Source organism: Macrobrachium rosenbergii, chromosome 35 (genome assembly GCF_040412425.1).
Source record: "Macrobrachium rosenbergii isolate ZJJX-2024 chromosome 35, ASM4041242v1, whole genome shotgun sequence".
NCBI lineage: Eukaryota > Metazoa > Arthropoda > Malacostraca > Decapoda > Palaemonidae > Macrobrachium > Macrobrachium rosenbergii.
The window spans coordinates 6,771,306-6,792,608 of NC_089775.1; the positions used below are offsets into that span (position 1 = coordinate 6,771,306).

Sequence of the window (21,303 nt, forward strand, 5' to 3'; positions counted from 1 at the left end):
ACCTAGGCGAAAGCACTCTCCTCAACCCGGGCTGCCGTCACCACCGTGGGTTGGTGACTGCTCCCGGCCCACTGCCTCTGTTGGTTCTGCCAGCAAGGCCAGTGGGAGCGCCTGATCCTCCTCGCCTGTCCCCTCCGCCTCTTCGGCTCCTTCCAAGGGGCACGAGTCAGACAGTAAGAATTCTGGAGAGTTTTCTCCTCAGAGTTCTACCTCGTGGGCATACGAACCTGGCTCGGCCTTAGGTTCGACCAGGTCTTACGTCTGCGTGGTGCAGGAAGGATCATGGGGCTCTGCCGAGGTTCTCCCTCCTGCAGGAAGAGTAGATTGGGAGGACTGCACTCTGGAGGGACTCGAGGGTCCTCTGCCCCAGGATGCAGACACCCCAAGATACAGAGGACTTTTGCAGAGGTTATTGCGCTGATTCGTCAGCACAACGACCTCGGGGAAGGGACCATGGCCTCAACTGTGGATCGTCCTTTGCGCCTCGAATCCTTTTGGGGACCTAAGAAGGAATCCAAGGCTTGGGTGGGGCTGCCGTGGTCCACGCTTGCTGAGGGGGTTCTCGACCAGGTGAACAGTCTTGTGTCTGGGCAAGACAGCTCACTTAGGTCGAGCGGATCGGATAAGCTTCTTCCCCCCCCTCTGCCTCGCCAGAAGCGCTTCTACACTCCAGCTGTAGGGGCGTTGCTGACTAAACAGGTTGACCCGGACCTGACTCGTCTGGATCCGGGTCTGACGTTGCAGCAGCTTACTGTAGAGAGTATCTCCCTCTCCCAGCAAGAAGCTGCAACCCTGGAAGCCACCACCATGGCGGCCTTCCAAGCAGTCTCCTGGCTGGATCTGTGGTCCTTCACAGTATCGAGGGTAGCTGCTTCCTTGGGCGCCATTGTGCCTGGGGAGGACTCCGCCTTTGGGAGACTGTGCCAGTCTTGGGGGTAGGGTTATCTCCTACCTCGCCCACCAGACTGCGAACCTGTGGGCAAACCTGGTTCTGAAGCAGAGAGATGCCGTTCTCTCTCGCTTCTCCAGGTCTGTAGGTCCCGAGTCAATAATTTCCCTTAGGAATGGACCGTTGCTGGGTTCCTCCTCTCTCTTCCCCAGAGAGTTGGTGGACGCTGCGGTGGACAAACGCCGTGCCAATGACAGTGACCAGGTTGTCCACCAGGCAGTGGCCAAGACCTCCTGGTCTTTGGGCCAGGCTGGGCCAGGCTGGCACTTCCTCGGCCCCTAGGAAAGTCTTGAAGGGGTCCCTGGAAACACCCAGCCTTCTTCTTCCTCGAGAAGGTGGGGTTCCTCCGCCCCTTTCAGCCCACTTTCCAATCCAGTAAAGGGGGCAAAGGAAGAAGAAGGGGAAATGCTAGGGGTGGCGTTCCCCCCCAAAAGCTGCCGAAGGTGGGGGGGTGCCTGTCCAGCCATTGGGCAACATGGCAGCAACATGGAGCCGAGACCTGGATAGTGGATGTCCTTCGGGAGGGATATCTACTACCCTTTGAGTCTCGGCCTCCCCTCACCTACACTCCGGTCCATCTCCAAACATATGTCCAAGGATCTTCGAAGGACATCGCACTACAGCAAGAAGTGCAAGCCATGCTGAGCAAGGGTGCTGTAGAAGTTGTGTCGGACCAGTCTGCAGGCTTTTACAGCCGTGTCTTTCTCGTAGAGAAAGCCTCAGGGGGATGGAGACTGGTCATAGACCTCTCTCCCTTGAACCGTTTCATTTGCCAGACTCAGTTCACGATGGAAACAGCGCAATCCGTGCTTGCCTCCATCAGGGAGAACGACTTCATGCTTACAGTGGACCTGAAGGATGCGTATTTCCAAATACCCATTCATCCGTCCTCTCGCAAGTACCTCCGCTTTGTCCTCGGGGAGACGGTCTTCCAGTTCAGGGCACTTTGTTTCGGGCTCTCGACCGCTCCCCAGGTGTTCATGAGTCTTCTCTCTCATGTCAGCTTGGGCCCACTCGCGCAGGATACGTCTACTGAGGTATCTCGACGACTGGCTAGTCCTGGCAGGCTCTCACTTGCAGTTGCTACAGGACAGGGATCGGCTCCTCGAGTTTTGCCGGGATCTAGGGATCGTGGTGAATCTGGAGAAGTCAGATCTCACCCCCAAGCAGAGGATAAAGTACCTGGGCATGCTGATAGACACGGTGGCAGCGAAAGTCTTTCCCTCAGACTCTCGTATCAGCAAGTTCAGGCAGGCAGCACAGCTGTTCCTGCCATGACAGGAGCAGCAAGCTCGGCAATGGCAAGCCTTCATTGGTCACCTGTCGTCCTTGGAGAAGCTAGTACCTCATGGGCGTCTTCACCTGCGGTCTCTTCCATGGAGACTGAAGGAGTATTGGTCCCAGTCCCGAGACCCCCAGTCCTTCCTCATCCCTCTTTCCGAGGAGTTGAGGGAGGACCTTCACTGGTGGTCAGACTATAGGAGCCTCTTGATAGGAGTATCCCTGCATACTCCCCCTCCGGACATGCTACTGTTCTCAGATGTATCGACCGAGGGATGGGGCGCACACCTGGAGGAGTTGCTGACTTGGGGAGTGTGGCACTGAGACGACAAGCGCCTTCACATCAACATCCTGGAACTCAAGGCAGCCTTCCTGGCCCTCCAGGAGTTCCGGGATCGAGTGATGGGACGCTCCATGGTACTGATGAGCGACAATACCACGGTAGTGGCGTACGTCAACAAGCAGGGGGTGCCTGGTGTCTCGCCAGCTTCATCAGTTGACGATGCAGGTGCATGAGTGGGCCGCGACTCATTCGGTAGAGCTGTCAGCCAGGTACATTCCAGGCAAGAGGAATGTCGTGGCAGACAAGCTCAGCTGCCAGAACCAAGTGGTAGGGACCGAATGGTCCCTCCATCAGGAAGTAGCGGAAAGGCTGTTCGACCTGTGGGGGCGTCCAGCCATCGATCTGTTCACCACCCGGCACAACAGAAAACTCCAGGTCTTCTGTTCTGTCATGCCGGACCCATGGGCCACTGCGGAGGATGCGTTCCAACACCTGTGGGACAACCTCGACGTATACGCCTTTCCCCCATTCTGTCTGATTCGCCGAGTGATCAGCTGAGTGATGATCACCCCGAATCTCAGAATGATTCTGGTGGCACCCAAATGCTATCCGGACCTGCCAGCTCTCCTCTCTGAGGTGCCAAGAGAGATCCCTCCCCTGGCCCAACCTGCTGTGTCAACCTCACATATGGCGGTTCCACCAGGCAGTGCATTCCCTGTGTCTTCATGGCTGGAGGTTATCCACCATCTCTTGCGAGTGAGAGGCTATTCGCGTCGCGCAGCAACAGAGATGGCAGGATACCTCAGACGATCCTCCGCAGCGGTATACCAGGGAAAGTGGTCCGTCTTCTGTGGTTGGTGTCGTCGAAGGGGTATCTCTCCGGTCGGAGCTACTATTCAGCAGGTCGCGGACTTCCTCGTCTTCCTTCGCCGAGAGAAGCTTCTCTCTGTTTCAGCTGTGAAAGGCTACCGCGCCGCACTCGGCCTAGTCTTATGGCTGAAAGGAGTAGACATCTCTTCCTCTTTCGAAATATCTCTACTAATGAGAAGCTTTGAAAGGTCTTGCCCACCCAGGAATCTCAGGCCCCCTGCGTAGGATGTGACTCTCGTCCTAAGGAGCCTGACTTGTGCACCGTACGAGCCTTTACGAGAGTCGTCAAACGAGGATCTAACCCGCAAGACCGTTTTCCTGCTAGCCCTGGCATCGGCGAAGAGAGTTGGCGAACTTCACGGACTTTCCTTTGATGTTAAAACACTCGAGGGGATGGGGATCAGTTACGCCGATTTCGTCCCAGATTTCGTAGCGAAAGACTCAGAATCCTTCGGTCCCTGACGCACGATTCGAGTCCTTCATGATCCCCTCCCTAGAGGACTTTGTAGGTAATGAACCAGACGAGATGCTACTGTGTCCTGTTAGAGTGCTGCGCGCTATCTGAAGAGGACTCGACACCTCCGGCCTGAGTGCCGACGACTCTTCTTTTAGTACTGGCTCAACCAAGAAAGAAGTGTCCAAGAACACCATCTCTTTCTGGCTTTGTGAGACGATAAGGAGAACGATACTCTGCTGCAGGAGAAGACGACACCGGCATGCTTCTTTAAAAGAGCTCACTAGGTCCGCAGCATTGGTCCGTCCCTCGTATTCGAAGAACATGTCGGTTTCAAAGGTGCTGAAGGAGGGAGTGTGGTCCCAACAGACTACCTTCACCTCCTTCTACCTCCGGGATGTTGCACACAAGTCCTTGGACACTTTTTCCATGGGTGCTGTGGTGGCTTCTCAACAAGTTGTGTAGCTTACCTGGCTCCTCTAACAGGACAGGTTGCATCTCGCCTAAGTTGTACGATTGTGATTGGGAGATTGAATGTTGAATGACTGGCCTCTCTTCCTTCTCCCCATCCTAGCTCTCTTCCCACGGGCAGGGAGTGGACGTGCCGTTACATGCTGGATCTGGCGGTTGATGCAGGTAAGCACCCAACGGGAGCTCCCGTTCTATTTTCTGTTCAGGTTGATAGAAGCAACCCCACTCCTTCCTCTTGCAAGGAAGGGAAGGAGACCATGACTATAAGACAAACCCAATGCTTGTGATTGCCTTTATGTCATCTGATTCCAAGTTCTTTCTAGCCTACTTTGCACGAACTGATGTTTCCTCTTTCATGCAAAGGGACCCAGAAGTCTGACAACTGATCCTGCATTTTCTTACAACCCAATCTTTTGTCAGAGGCAGTTTTTCCCTTCCTCCTCTCATGACCAGGAAGGGAAGACAAGGTGGTGAACTCCAGTCAGTTTAGTTTAGACTAAAGATTCCTCCTCCAACCAGTAAGTTTAATGTAAAGGACCGAGGGTTTGTGTATTGTGTCAAACAAATCACAACTTTTAAAGTAAATTGTATTTTCCTAACTATACAAAACCCGAGGTCCTTTACACTTTATGTCCACCTCATGCCACCCCTCAATCTGATAGCTGGGCCAAAAGGCAAATTGGAATGTTTACATCCGGGCAGGCGGTACTCCCGCCTCCCGGACAGTCAGCTGCCTAACCACCTTGTTTAAAGGACCTCGGGTTTGTATAGTTAGGAAAAATACAGTTTACTTTAAAAATTGTGATGTTTTGTGTCCACCATCCTGTAGAAGATGTCGGAGTGAAGGTGAAGGAAGTCACCCTGTGGAAGTAGCCAACGTCTTCTTCAACTTATCTTCGATTTCATCTTCTGCCGCCTCTTCCCTTGCTCTCCCGAGGTTCGAGGGGGTCCTGGGAACCAGACAGACCTCCGTCAGCTGAAGGAGAGGAAGGATGCTTCTTTCCCCCTTGATGCCCTTGGACCTCTAGGGACTGCCTCCTTTCAAGGAGACAGTGGGTCCCTCATTGGCTCTTCCCAACCTTCGGGTTAGGAAACCGATTGGCATACCCCTGGGTTTTGTGTTTGTTCCGACACAATATACAAACCCTCGGTCCTTTACATTAGGGATTACTTTCAGGCGTAGGCTGGAAACGGCCGTTGAACTTCAAACAAGGTGGTTAGGCAGTTAACTACTGTCCGGGGTGGCGGGAGTACTGCCTGCCCGGATGTAAACATTCCAATTTGCTTTCGGCTGTCGTAGCGCATGGACGTTGTTCTTCGTCGCTCTCTGCCTGACTGCTTGTTTTTCATCAAATTGGTGGGAAATCCTTACTTTTTTGATCTTTTGCTATTATGGACAAACCAACTAAACCTTCCTGTCCCCAGTGTGTATGTCCCAGGGTGGGAGGGAAGAAATGTAACTCCTTTCAGTCTAGCGTCAACGCGGACCCACACACCCTCTGCCCATCTTGCAGGGGGCGTGTGTGTTCGCGCAACGCTCCCTGTAGTGGGTGTTGCTCTTGGTCCCCCGAGCAGTGGAGGAGGTTCGAGGGGAGGAAACGTTACCATCGTAAGCCTACGAATGTGGCGAATGTGTCGGATTCGTTTCTCCCTCCCAGCGAGCTTCCCCTTCTTGCTCCCTCTCCCTCGGGTGAGGGCTCCCCCTCCCCTTCTTCATTTGTTTCATCAGGTGTGGAAGGGCATGGGGGAGCGGTTGCTCAGGACATCATCTCAGGGGCCTCCCCTCACTCTGGGGGCGAACTTTTTCCCCCAGAGCAAGTGGAGGCTTCCCATTTTAACCCGACTGTATCCTCAGGTTTGGGTTTGGAAGTTCCTTGTATGGACTGGGTATCTGACTTGTCCTCTGCCTGGCTACACCTGGAGGGCCTGGCGTCCCACTTGTCTGGCACTCCAGTGACAACCCACTCGGCTACCACTTCCACCACCACGACTGTCACCATGCCGGCGTTCGGGAAGCTGCCTGTGACGGTGGCTTCGCATCTAGACACCCAGGTTTCAGCTGCCCCTGCCACTCACCATCCTGTGCCACAGCCCCCTGGGTTCCTGGCCCCTACTATCTCACCCTAGTCCTTCTTATATGGTGACACCGATCGGTGCCTTACGTGACAATGCCTGCTCCAGTTCCTGACCCTAGCTTGTACATGACCACCTGTGCCTTCAACCCATCTCTTGGCCCGGCCTGGCTGCAGGTCACACGCCACCTGTGCCTTCAACCCTGGCTCTCACCTGGACATTCCAGACTGCCGCACCGTACCCATCCTTCAACCCTGGCAACCTGCATGGCCTGAGCACCGCCTATCTGCACCCTGCCAAGTTGCGCCTGCTGCTGTGGCCCCCTGGTTGCTCCTGTGTCTTCAGCTGCTCCTGCATGGTTTGGGGACCTGACCTCTATCCTGAGGAAGAAGGCGAAGAAGACAAAGAAGACATCGCGGAAGGTGTCGTCGTCTTCGTCTTCGTCTTTGTCATCTTCATCTCTGTCTGCTGCCTCTTCTTCCTCTTCTCCTTCTGAGGCTCACCAGCCAAAAAAGAAGAAGCCTGCCTCTCCCCTCACTAAGAAGTCTCACACTGAAACCTCTAAGGGACTGCCTCTTTCCACAGGAAGGCAGTGGGATCTCTCGCTGGCTCTTCCCGATCCACGGATCAGGGAACCTCTGTGCTGACCCCTGGGTCAGTCACATCAGGAGCCAAGGGTTTGCAGACCACAGTCCGCACTCCCCCTGCTGCGCCGAAGAAACCCACTTCCAAGGCCAGCAGCTCCACGTCGGACGCTCATTCACGAGTCGCTCCAAGTACCCGGGTTTCCAAGGAGAAGACCCGAGTACCCCAGTCTGGTACGGGAGAAACCTCTCTCCGTACAGACTCGGGCGTGGGGCGAGGGAAAGAGTCCGGGCATGCAGGTGCCCCGACTCTTCCTGCTGGTACTTCTGCGAGTACCAAGCTAGGTTCCTGGTTAGGTGCACCGGTCCCTCGAGTCCGGACACCTGGAGAGGCAGAGACTAGGTCCCCTGCTCAGTCTTCCCGAGAGGTTTCAGCCTCGAAGAAGACTGGGGTGCGCCAGCCAGCTGCACGCCCGACTCCTCCGTTGGCCACGTCCACGCGGCTAGCCTGGCTCGGGGGAGGCGAGCGCGCGGATTGACTCATGCAAGCTGCTCCGCTTTCCTCAGGAGACTGCTTCACCCAGGCGAAAGCACTCTCCTCAATCTGGGTTGCTGTCACCACCGCGGGTTGGTGACCCCTCCAGGCCCACTGCCCCTGTTGGTTTTGCCAGCAAGGCCAGTGGGAGTGCCCGATCCTCCTTGCCTGTCCCCTCTACCTCCTGTGCTCCTTCCAGGGGGCAGAAAAAGAAAGTATATCTTAGTTTAACCAGACCACTGAGCTGGATAACAGCTCTCCTAGGGCTGGCCGAAAGGATTAGATTTATTTTACGTGGCTAAAAACCAACTGGTTACCTGGCAACGGGACCAACAGCTTATTGTGGAATCCAAACCACAATATGATGAGAAACAAATTTCTACCACCAGAAATAAATTCCTCTAATTCTTCATTGGCTGCTAGTTGGACAGGAAGAACTCTAATGAGTTGTCTCCCCAGAGTTCTACCTCGGGGGCATACGTGCCTGGCTCGGTCCTTGGTTCGGCCAGGTCTTACACCCGCGTGGTGCAGGAAGGATCCCCGGGGGGGGTCTGCCGAGGTTCTTCCTCCTGCAGCGAGAGTAGATCGGGAGGACTGCACCCTGGAAGGACTTGAGGGTCCTCTTCCCCAGGATGCGGACACCCCTGAGATACAGAGAATGTTTGCTGAGGTTATTGCACTGATTCATCAGCACAACGACCCGGGGAAAGGACCACGGCTTCGTATGTGGACCGTCCTGCGTGCCTTGAATCCTACTGGGGACCCAAGAAGGAACCCAAGGCTTTGGTGGGGCTGCCGTGGTCCACGCTTGCCGAGGGGGTCCTCGATCAATGGTCTTGTGTCTGGGCAAGACAATTCTCTCAGATGAAACTGTCCGGATAAGCTTCTTCCCCCTCCTCTGCCTTGTCAGAAGCACTTCTACGCTCCGTCGGAGAGGGCATTGCCACCTAAACTGGTTGACCCAGACCTGGTTCATCTAGATCCGGGTCCCTCATTGCAGCAACTTACTGCAGAGAGTATCTCCCTCTCTCAGCAAGAAGCTGCAACCCTGGAAGCCACTGCCATGGCGGCCTTCCAGGCAGTCTCCTGGCTGGATCTGTGGCCTTCACAGTATCGAAGGTGGCTGCTTCCTCGGGCGCTATTGTAACCAGGGAGGACTCTGCCTTTGGGAGACTGTGCCAGTTTGGAGGTAGGGCCATCTCCTACCTCACCCACCAGATGGCAAACCTGTGGGCTAACTTGGTCCTGAAGCGAAGGGATGCCATTCTCTCTCACTTCTCCAGGTCCGTGGGGCCCGAGTTGGCAATGACCCTGTCGATGACAGCGACCGGCTTGTCCACTGTGGCCAGGCCCTTGGGTAAGGCTAGCACTTCCTCGGCCCCTATGAAGTCCCATTCTTCGAAGGGGTCCCATGGAAACACCCAGCCTTCTTCCTCTAGAAAGGGTGGGTCTTCCTGCCCCTTTCAGCCTGCTTTCCAAACTGGAAAAGGGCAAGGGGAAGAAGTAGGGGAAACGCTAGGGGCGGCGTTCCCCCCCAAATGCTGCCAAAGGTGGGGGGGGTTCCTGTTGAATCATTGGGCAACATGGCAGCGACATGGAGCCGAGACCTAGATAGTGGATGTCCTTCAGGAGGGATATCTACTACCTTCTGAGTCTCGGCCTCCCCTCACCTGCACTCCAGTCCGTCTTCGCACATACATCCAAGGAACTCCGAAGGACTCCACACTAGAGCAAGAAGTGCAAGCCATGCTGAGCAAGGGTGCCGTGGAAGTCGTGTCGGACCAGTCTCCAGGCTTTTACAGCCGCGTCTTCCTCGTAGAGAAAGCCACAGGGGGATGGAGACCAGTCATAGACCTCTGTCCCCTGAACCGATTCGTTCACCAGACTCGGTTCACAATGGAAACGGCACGATTCGTGCTTGCTTCCATTAGGGAGAACGACTTCATGCTTATGGTGGACTTGAAGGATGCGTATTTCCAAATACCCATTCATCCATCCTCTCACAAGTACCTTCGCTTTATCCTTGGGGAGACGGTCTTCCAATTCAGGGCACTCTGCTTCGGGCTCTCGACCGCTCCCCAGGTATTCATGAGAGTCTTCTCTCTTGTGTCAGCTTGGGCCCACTCGCATGGGATACATCTATTGAGGTATCTTGACGACTGGCTCATCCTGGCGAGCGGGAGCTCGCAGTTGCTACAGGACAGGGATCGGGTCCTCAAGTTTTGCCACAATCTTGGGATCATGGTAAATCTCCAGAAGTCAGATCTCTCCCCCAAGCAGAGGATAAAGTACATGGGCATGCTGATAGACATGGTAGCAGCGAAAGTCTTTCCCTCGGACTCTGGTATCAGCAGGTTCAGGCAGGCAGCACAGCTGTTCCTGTCACGACAGGAGCAGCCAGCCCAGCAATGGCAAGTTGTCATCGGTCACCTGTCGTTACTTGAGAAGCTGGTACCTCATGGGCATCTTCACCTGCAGTCTCTACAATGTAGACTGAATGAGTATTGGTCCCAGTCCCGAGACCCCCAGTCCTTTCTCATCCCTCTTTCCGAGGAGGTGAGACAGGACCTTCGCTGGTGGATGGACGACAGGAACCTCTTGATAGGAGTATCCCTGCATACTCCCCCTCCGGACATGCTGCTGTTTTCAGACGCATCGACCGAGGGTTGGGGCGCACACCTGGAGGAGTTGCTGACTTCGGGAGTGTTGCACCGAGACGACAAGCACCTTCACATCAACTTCGTGAAACTGAAGGCAGCCTTCCTGGCTCTGCAAGAGTTCCGGGATCGAGTGATGGGACACTCTGTGGTACTGATGAGCGACAATACCACGGTTGTGGCATACTTCAAGAAGCATGGGGGGTCTAGTATCCCTCCTGCTCCACCAGTTGACGATGCAGATGCACGAGTGGGCCGTGGCTCACTCGGTAGGGCTGTCAGCCAGGTACATTCCAGGCAAGAGGAATGTCGTGGCAGACAAGCTGAGCTGCCAGAACCAGGTGATCGGGACCGAATGGTCCCTTCATCAGGAAGTGATGGATAGGCTATTCGACCTGTGGGGGCATCCAGTCATCGATCTGTTTGCCACCCGCACAACAGGAAACTCCAGGTCTTCTGCTGTCATGCCGGACCCATGGGCCGCTAGGAAGCACCCGTGGGACAACCTCGAATTCGCCGGGATCAGCCAAGTGATGATCACTCCAAATCTCAGAATGATTCTGGTGGCACCCAAATTTTGCCATTTGGTCCTGACCTGCTAGCCCTCCTCTCAGAGGTGCAGAGAGAGAGAGATCCCCCTCGGCCCAACCTGCTGTGTCAACCCCACAGTGGAGCGGTTCCACCATGGCAGTGCATTCCTGTGTCTTCACGGCTGGAGGTTATCCACCATCTCCTGCGATCCCCTTTTTCGCCGCGCAGCAACAGAAATGGCAGGATACCTCAGACAGATCCTCCGCAGCGGTATACCAGGGAAAGTGGTCCGTCTTCTGTGGTTGGTGTCGTGGATGGGGTATCTCTCCAGCTCGGAGCTACTGTTCAGCAGGTCACATTTCAGCTTCACCGTAAAAGGCTGTAAAGGCTACACGCCACACTTGTCTAGTCTTGCAGCTGAAAGGAGTAGACATCTCTTCCTCCTTCGAGATTTCCCTACTGATGAGAAGCTTGGAAGGTCTTGCCCACCCAGGGATCTGAGGCCCCTGTGGGATGTGACTCTCCTAAGGAGCCTTATGAGAGCCTTTATGAGAGTCGTCAAACAGGGATCTGACCCTCAAGACCGTCTTCCTGCTAGCCCTGGCATTGGTGAAGAGAGTTGGCGAACTACTCAGACTTTCCTTCGAAGTTAAACACTGGGGGGAATGGGGATCAGTTACCCTCGATTTTGTCCTGGATTTCGTAACGAAGGCTCAGAATCCTTCGGTCCCTGACACACGGTTTGAGTCCTTCATGATCCCCTCCCTATAGGACTTTGTAGGTATTGAACCAGACGAGATGCTACTGTGTCCTGTTAGAGTGCTGCGGCGCTATCTGAAGAGGACTCGATGTCTCTGGCCTGAGTGTCGACGACTCTTCTTTAGTACTGGCTCGACCAAGAAAGAAGTGTCCGAGAACTCTATCTCTTTCTGGCTTTGTGAGACGATAAGGGGAGCGTATTCTGCTGCTGGAGAAGACGACAGTGGTAGGCTCCGTCCAAGAGCTCACGAAGTCCGCAGCATTGGTCCGTCCCTCGCATTCCGGAAGAATATGTCGTTTCTGCAGGTGCTGAAGGCAGGTGTATGGTTCCAACAGACCACCTTCACCTCCTTCTACCTCCGGGGTCCTGTGGTAGCTGCTCAACAAGTTGTGTAGCTTACCCGGCTCCTCTAACTGGACAGGTTGCATCTCGCCTAAGATGTGCGGTTGTGATTGGGAGCTTGAATGTGGAGTGACTGGCCTTTCTTCTTTCTCCCCATCCTGGCTCTCTTCCCACGGGCAGAGAGCAGATATGCCATTACATGCTGGATCTGGCGGTCGATGCAGGTAAGTACCCAACGGGAGCTCCCGTTCTATTTTCCGTTCAGGTTGATAGAAGCAACCCCACTCCTTCCCCTTGCAAGTAGGGGAAGGAGACCATGACTACTGTATAAGACAAACCCAATGCTTGTGATTGCTTAAATTCATCCGACTCCAAGTTCTTCGTAGCCTACCTTGCATGAACTGACGCTTCCTCTTTCATGCAAAGGGACCCAGAAGTCTGACAATTGATCCCGTGTTTCTTACAACCCAATCATTTTGTCAGAGGCAGTTTTTCCCTTCCTCGTTCTATCGACCAGGAAGGGAAGACAAGGTGTGGTGAACTCCAGTCAGTTCATAGAGACTCACTCAGATTCCTCCCTCCAGCCAGTGAGTCTTCCTTATGTAAAGGACTGACAGTTTGTATATTGTGTCAGAACAAATCACAATTTTTAAAAGTAAAGTATTTTTCCTAACTATACAAACCCGAGGTCCTTTATATTACATTTCATGCCCACCTCATGCCACCCCTCAATCTGATACCTGGGCCGAAAAGCAAATTGGAATGTTTACATCCGGGCAGGCGGTACTCCCACCTCCTGGACGGTAGTTAACTGCCTAACCACCTTGTTCGAAAGTTCAACAGCCGTTTCCAGCCTATGCTGAAAGTAATTCCTAATGTAAAGGACCTTGGGTTTGGTTAGGAAAAATACAATTTACTTTTAAAAATTGTGATTTTTGTGATAAAACTATTAAAATACTCAGGTATAAGCATTTTTAGAGGGTCTTTTTCTGTTTAAACTATCAAAATAGGCTGTTCTAAGTGTTTTAGAGGGGTTTTCAGTATTCGTGAATTTTAGCTATTTGCCAGGGGGGATACGCATCCCCTGCGAATACAGGGGTTTTGCTGTGTAATGGACTCAAAGATAAGAGGGCATTTTCCCTTATCTTCAGCGAAGCTGAACCCAGTTTTCCAACGTCAAAACCTGCAAGAAGGAGAAGTGGCTCTTGCGCAGCGCATCAGCCATATTGTTTACAAATGGACCGGCACAGGACCAATCAGCCATTACTTTCTGTTGGTCAATGCAGGATGATCCCTTGCCCAAATCCCATGCCTTTTCGTCCGGGAAGTGGGAGGGATTTTGAGGACTCAACAGTGACTACTCAAAATAGGTTTTTCCTATGTCAAAACCTGTTTTTTTATAGTGTAGTCAATTGTTTCGTCCTCAAGGAGCTTTACCAAGAAATTGACAGGTGACGAAAAGTGGTTAAGCTCTCAATTTTTAATCCCAACACCCCAAAGGAAAAACATTTCTCTTCCGAGGTCAAGCCACAGATTTCAAGCCCCATTCTTTATTCCAAATACTCTTCATGTTTTGGTACCAAAGAACAAGAAACTATGCATGAACTTATATTTTAGGATGTACAGTAGTTCTGCAGTGGCTTATGTAAGCATGCTGGGTTTGGTTACAGTACTGGCTGCCCTTCTCCCAGCGATAGCTAGCTTACTCACCGTCAATGAGATCCCAAGTTTTCTGCTGTAGTGCCTAGGGCTTAGGACTAACCATGCCACCTACTGATACACAGCGTAGTCAAATTTGTTCGAGCTCGTGGCAGTAATGTTTATTAAAAATATACTGTCTCTGATGACCACCCTGTACATTCAGAGACGTCTTCAAAAGAGGCATTTCTGAAGAAGGCCAACGACGTACTTACTTTCCTAATATCATGTGTCCTAGGAAAGGAATGTGGATTTGCCTTAAAAGAGACACTACAATCATTCTCAGCCCTTGTAGGGATAGTGGCTTGTTTGTGCTAGGAGAATCAGACCCTCTGGGATGTTTGCCATGACTTCTAGGTAAACCTTAAGTGCTTGAACTGGGCGTAATGTTTTGTCTGCTAGATTGAGCTTTCTTATCAGAATAGGAGATTTCCTTCTCAAAGGATCCTCATTCTTGGCCAGGAATGACGGGCCAGGGGACAATAATAATTGATGGTCAGCTGTTTGCGTGATGTATCATCCCCGTCTAAGAGAGCCCAGTTCACTAATACGAGCTCCTGATGCTAATGCAATCAAGAAAATTGCCCTATGTAGCATGTGAGTTGTGGTTGTATTGGGTCCACTGAATTGAGGGGTTGATAGAAGTCTAAGCACCTTGTTCAGGGACCAAGTAATTGGGAGTCTTTCGGGAGCGGGTCTTTGTAGTGCAAAAGACCGCAGAAGGGAAGTGACAGCTTCTATACTGGAGTCAATCCCGAATCCATAAAGCAAGGATTCTGTTAATGCTGCCTTGTATGCCATTATTGTTGTAACCACAAGGCATTTGTGTTCAAAAAGGTATAAAAGAAAATTTAAAAGTGTTTCCATAGAAATCTCATCTTGGCTCTCAGTATGGATATAATCTAACCATATCTTCCACATGGACTGGTATTGTCAGATAGACAGTGTCCATAATTTTTGCAGTAGGTACCTAGCAATGTTGGGTGAGTCATTTTTACAGTAGATAATATTTAAAAAATCCACATGTGAAGGTCTTGGCTCAGAAAGGAGGATGCGTAGACGACTTTCCCTCTTACTATCTGGGATAGAACAGCAAACGGTAGTGGAATTGATCTCTTCACCTGTTGTTTAAGTAATAGGAACCAATGCCTGTTTGGCCAATTTGGGGCCATTAAGTGAGCTGTTCCTTTGAAGGTTAGAAGTTTGCTCAAAACCTTCAAAATCTGGGACACTGGTGGAAAAAGATATATCGTCCTCCAATTGTTCCAGTCTTGTTGAAGGCATCTCTTGCTATTGCTTGATTGTCCAAGTTCAGAGATACATATACTGGAAGTTAGTGGTTCTCATATGTGGCGAACAGGTCTGCTTCCGGTTGTGGAAGCATGTTGGCTATTGTTTGAAAAGTCTGACATCCACTCTGTTGAGGCTGTCGTTTTCCTCGATAGAGAGTCTGCTATTACATTGAGAGACCCTGTGAGGTGAATTGCAGACAGGTGCCACTTCTTTACTTGTGCCATCTGAAGGATGGCTAGCATTACCATGTTGAGAGGAGGTGTATGTGATCCCGATCTCTTGATGCAGGACATTGCAGTCATGTTATCTAGAACCAACAGAATGTGTCTCTTCTGGAGGTTTGAGTTTTTTGAGAGACCAAAAGACAGCCATCAGTTCCAGGAAATTGATATGACATTTCCGCAGAGTAGCTGACCACCTCCCTGCCACCTGAAGGTCCTCCCACTGTCCTCCCCAACCTGTCAACGAAGCATCTGTGTGTATTGTCACTCTTACAGATGGAGGAGTCAGGGTGACCTGTTTCGCCAGAGATTCCTTCCGGGTCCAAGGCCGAAGTATCTCCCCAGCTTTTTAAATCTTTTGATGAGGTCAGTCAGGCATCTTTTTTCTTGCATGCAATAGCCAGAATTTGTTCACATTTTGTAATTGGAATCTGAGTATTGGATCTATTACTGATGCGAACTGCAGCAGGCCCATCATAGTTCTAATTGCTGTCTGGAAACTCTGGGCTGTGCAAGGAACATTTTGAGGACTTGCCTTGTTATGTTTTGAGTATGATGGGGAGAGACAGCAGGCTGTGAAGAGTATCCCAACACAGTCCCAGCCACTGAAAGTGTCTGCTGGGCATGAGGCAGGATTTTTCCAGTTTATAAAACCTTTTGACTGTTCTTAGGTTTTTCAAGCTCTTTTCTTGTGGACCCCCAGATCCACCAGTCATCTAGCTAGGCTATTTAGGGCCTTGAACCTGTACGTATCTTCCAATATCCGCAACCTCAGGAAGGGGCAGAAGGGAACGGCAGTAGGGACATGCCAGTATGCATCTTTCAGATCTATAGAAAGTGTCCAAGTCCCTTTTGGAATGGTTGAATGTAATTGGGCAATGGTAGTTATCCAAAACTTGTGGCAAACAATGTGCTTGTTCAGTGTTGGGCAATCACTCTTCATTTGGAGGAATCCTAGAGATTATCCAAAATTTGTGATGCAAACAGATGCTTCTCTTTGGCTCAGCATCAACAGGTTTCTGCCTCATAATCATCCAGTCTGGTTTTGGACAACCCCTTTGTTGGAATGGTGGCTTTGCCTGTTAAGTACAGCCACAACAGACTCTTCTCAAACAGGTCCTTACATAAGGGGTTAGAATGGATTTCCTGTTATTAGAATTGTCCTTTGTAAGTTGTCCCTTTGACATTGTCTTTGAGGAAGTGACTTGTTGGAACCCTTTGGATTTTTTATCATTCACGCCTTTTATGCACCACTCTTCCCAGAAAGTCATAGAGTGGCTTTCCCAGACTCTCAAACAGGTCCTTAGAAGGGGTTAGAATGTAAAAATGACTTTGACTTGGGAACCCTTTGGTGTTTCCATTCACGCTTTTATGCACCACTCTAGAAAGTAGAAAGAAGAAGTGCCGAAAATAGGGTTGCCTGTTGAAACATTTTGCAAAATTGTTATGGGATCTTCTGGAAGCCTTTTTTGGTGGCAACTTCCAACAAGGTGGTAGAGGTTATAATACTAAGGAGGTGGATCCTAGCATGAAATTCTGCCAAGGCTGTCCCCTCTGAGATTCTTTTCATAAAGGTCCCAAACTCCTGCCTAGCTATATCTAAAGGGAGCTTTTTCCTTTAAAAAGGGAGTTGTAGCATTGCCCTTTCCATGGTGGAATTTCCTGAAACTGGGATGACTGTGGCAAATGGTTTTAATTCTGCCATTGTCTCTCGTTTTTGAGTCCTTACAAAATTCTGAAAATTTGTATTCACATGATTAATAATAATTTTGAAAGTGAAGGGGCAGAAAGCTGAGGGTACTTGGTGAGCAACTTGGTCTTATTCAAAATGGAAGTAGAGATCCATTTTTCGTTGACCTAGTAAAGGGCGTTTTCTATAGCTTTTAATGCTATAGGCACAGGTAAGAGAACCGTTTCTGTTAGTGGTTTCTCCATGTCTGGTGAAGGTGGTACCAGGCGCCGCTCTGTATTAGGAAATGCTGCCCTGTTTCTTAAATTCTACATGTACAACTTCAATTATATTTTTTCTCTCATTAGTTAGATACTTGCCATCGGGAGAGAAAATGCACGTTGATGTGTCTTGCTAAGGATTAGCAGTGTCATCAGGGGTGAGTATTGGAGCCCCTATTATGTTTTGATCTGAAGTTTTGGACTCCAAACTGACCATTTTGTTGTTTCCAGTCAGAATTCTAACATTAGACCTTGTTTGGACAGCATTTGTATCCATTCTCACTTTTCGGCTACAGAATGCAGTACTTTTACACTTTTGGGTGTACATGACTGACTTGATTTCCTTTTTAGAATTATGCATATATGCAGTATATAAATATTGCCATTCTGTGGCAAGGACATCTGTGATGACACTCAGTTTTCTTACGGAATTGATCAAATCCTGCTAACTGTGTATCCCTTTTTGGGGAGCTTGCGTGATCTGACTGAGCTTCAGCAACTGAACTGTAACTGCCTGTTAACCAAGGGGCAGAAGTCCTGGGTAAATTAGTATACCCCTCCGAAAATGCAGTCATTTCAGTCGGAGTTAGGTGGATCCTAGTATCCCTTTTTGGGGAAAGGATCCTCTTCAGCATTGATAGCTGCATGGGGAATAGAATTCCTTCTGGAAGGCTGAAAAGCTGAAATAAGGAGCACTGACTTTCGGTGAACTTTCTTGTCACTTGACCAGAAGCGTAATGGCTCCTTGGTCTTATGACGGTCCGTTTGTAAACAAGATGGTGGACACGCATGCGCAATGGTCACTTCTCCATCTTGCAGGTTTTGACTTCAGAAAACTGTGTTCAGCTTCGCTAAAGATGAAGGTAAATGCCCTCTTATCTTTTGAGTCCATTGTACTCCAACACATGTTGTAGTGTTTATAATTATGACACAATACCTGGCTACAAGACCAGCTAAAAGAGGATTCTCTGATATTAGTCTTGTCACCATGGAGCTCTGGTAGACCATGGAAGGGTAACTCCTTGAGGATGAAACAAGCAACTACGCTATCAAAAAGCACATACAAGTACTTTAAAACATGAAATTATTTTGGATTTCTCATTCTGTGTTTGTTATCAACAGTGCTATTCAGAACTTGTTTTCTCAGATTTTTTTATTTTATTGCAGAGTACGTATTCCAAACAGAGGAAAATTTCATCAGATCCTAACTAGGATTGAGTATTGTAAACAGAACATCCTGTGGAGATGCCTTTAATCAAAGAAGAGAAGGAAAATTTGGAGGAGGACCTTACTGAAAACACAGATGAAGGCCCTTTATTTGCAGACCCCTTCTTAGAAGTCAAGGCAGAACCAGGATTTTCTAACCATAGTGAATTTGATGTGAACTGTTCATCCCAGTCTATCAAGTATGAGGACAACTCTCCAAGCTGTGATGATGAAAGTGGAACGATCTATATCGCAGAAGAAACTAGACATCTGGGTAGAACAGAAGTATTTTCAAAGAGAAGCAACGCAGCAGGGAAGCGGATAACTTGTGCTGAATGCCAGAGGACATTTTCACAGATGTGCAACCTGAAATCCCACATGAGAACTCATACAGGAGAGAGACCATATTCTTGCTCTACGTGTCAAAGAAGTTTTTCACATCAAAGTGATCTCAAAACGCACTTGAGAATTCATACAGGAGAGAAACCATATACTTGCTCTATATGTCAAGGAAGTTTTTCTCGTCAAAGTTATCTCAAAACACACATAAGAATTCATACAGGAGAGAAACCATATACTTGCTCTGTATGTCAAAGAAGTTTTTCTTGCCAAAGGCATCTCACAACACACACGAGAATTCATACTGGAGAAAAACCATATACCTGCTCTATATGTCAAAGAAGTTTTTCTCGTCAAAGTAATCTCAAAACACACATGAGAATTCATACAGGAGAGAAACCATATACTTGCTCTATATGTCAAAGAAGTTTTTCATGTGAAAGTAATCTCAAAAGACACACGAGAACTCATACAGGGTAGAAACCATTCACTTGCTCTGTATGTCAAAGAATTTTTCTGCTCCAGGTCATTTCAAACACACAAGAATACACACTAGACAGAAACTGCATACTTGATCTTTGTCTAAGTAGTTTTTCTAATTCTGAAATTCTCAAAGTATACATTGGAAATCATTGTAGAGAGAGGACATTCTCCAGTCCTTATGTCAAAAATGTTAGACATTTTCAAATACTTTGAGATTACTCATGAAAATTGGTAATGTTTAGAGGGCAATTAAATGTACTGAATGCCAAAAGGTTTTTAGTATCCCTCTGCTCTCAAAAACCTTATGTGAACCCATATTGGAGGAGATATTTTGAATCAAGGTGTTTCCAAAGGTGTATGGAAACTCTTACTAGAAAGAAAAGTCATCGTAGAATGAATGTGTTAACTCGGAAGAAAGATGTCATTCTTTCATACAGTGTTAAAACAATTTTTCTCTTTTAGATTCATAACTTATGTGAGAACTCATTGAGGATAGATGTTGTTCTTTTACACTGCGTGTTATATTTTTGTGTTGTAATCTCCAAAACACAGTCGTTGGTTCTGAATGCCAAAATAGTGTTTTCAAGTGTCAAAAGCATAAGCAAAGTCATTCATCAAGGATGATGTTCAGTTGTACTGACAGATTTGTTAATATTTTGCATCCTAAAGTAAGTTGCACTGGATATGGAAATAATTTAATTATTGTGAACCTATCTGCAACCTGTGGGACTATAAAAAGGAAAAACCATATTTGTATTTTTAGGATCCAATTAATTTTCACAGGGAAGTTTTTCTGATTCTGTGTTATTTTTTATTTTATTTCTGAGTATTCTAAACAGAGGAAAATTTTATCAGATCCTAATTAGGATACAGTGTTGTGCGTAGAACATCCTGTGAAATTGGAAGCTGAAAAAGCGTTATCATTGCTGTCAATTAAAGAAGACAAGGAGATTGGAGGAGGAGCATATGAATTTGACATGAGATTGTTGTATGACCTTTATAGAAAGGTAAAATAAATTATTTGTTTTTGCATTTGTACTCAGTGAACACTGTACAGTACTAGATTAAGAAATTGTATCTGGTATCTACTTTACTTTTCTTGTTCCGATGTACTTTTTGTACGATTTCTAAAATAAGAATGAATTTTGTCATTGGTTGACATGAATTTTTCTTATTTTTGTTATTCAGCATTATGCATATGCATTTGTGTATGTACTTGTAAGCTTTGACTATTTCCATGAAATGTCATTCTTAGTGGAAATAAAAAGATTGATATTTTCATTAAACATCAATGAAAATTAGGTGCAGTTTTATTTGATTACTTTTTGATATGTTCTTGGTTTCAATATTGTTCAAAGAATATGATACGGCAACAGTACATCCTAATGCTTCGTATTAGCCCACTGGGCAAAGTGGACTGACTAAACTACTGTATTTTTGTACTGTATTTTGTTTTAAGCTAACCAGTCAGAAGTGTTAAGACAGGACTTGCTCTTGTAAATGACTACAGAACTGTATGACTGTATTCTGTTTAAGCTGCACATTAGATACATAACACATAGATGAACTGTTTGCGTGAATCACCATTCCATTAATAATAATGTATAAAGTGTGTCCTTTAAAAGGGAAAGTAGCTGTAATTACTGTATGTGCATGAATCAAGAGCTTTAATTAACTTTAACGTAAAAGGCAATGATAACTGCTTCAAAAGACCTAAACATTATTGCTATCATTGAGTAAAATGACATGAAAAAGAAACTGGATCTCCTGAAGAAGAGGTTGGACGTTGCCCCTTTTGAAAATGTATCCGAGTTGGAACAAGAACAAGACGTACAAGGCAAAGAATTGCAAGATACAAAGACGCTGCCAAAAGACTTTGTGGTAATGAAGGCTTTTCTATTCAGTGAGCAGACAGGACCACTGCCCATGTACTGCTACCAATGTGAAACATAGCATGAAAAATTGCGAAACATTTTGAATGACAGTTTTAGACACATTACAGGAAACCCAGTCAGTAAGATTGAAAGACCCTAAACAAGTTAATGAAGGAATTGATGATCCCTTAGTAAGAATTGGGTTTCAAGAAATAAAAGACGGCTGTATCTTGATGCATCCTAAGCAGTGAGGCAACAAGGTCTCAAATGTGGGAAAGATGGGTTAATGAGGCGTCTGTTCCATAAATGGCGATATCTTCCTTCACACTGGGGTGGCCTGAGTTACTGTGTGTACAGATTCTCTACTTTTTCAATTTATTAGTGTCATCTGCAGAATCTGTTATTATTAGTACTATTGTTATTGTTGTTGTTTTTATTGTATTACTACG

At 48.3% G+C, this 21,303-nt stretch overlaps 1 protein-coding gene and 1 long non-coding RNA gene across 3 annotated transcripts in view; both read left to right on the plus strand.

Annotated features, from left to right (window-relative positions):
- Nucleotides 1-20,281, plus strand: part of LOC136856445 (gastrula zinc finger protein XlCGF7.1-like) — a 38,583-nt gene extending 18,302 nt beyond the window's left edge. For both annotated transcript variants that reach the window (XM_067134326.1, XM_067134327.1), the window contains one exon: nt 18,120-20,281. In XM_067134326.1, coding sequence (XP_066990427.1) covers nt 18,198-18,977 — 780 coding nt within the window. In that variant the 5' untranslated portion in view covers nt 18,120-18,197 and the 3' untranslated portion in view covers nt 18,978-20,281. The remainder of the gene's footprint in view (nt 1-18,119) is intronic.
- Nucleotides 1-21,303, plus strand: part of LOC136856447 (uncharacterized) — a 279,926-nt gene that overhangs the window by 130,587 nt on the left and 128,036 nt on the right. The window lies entirely within an intron of this gene.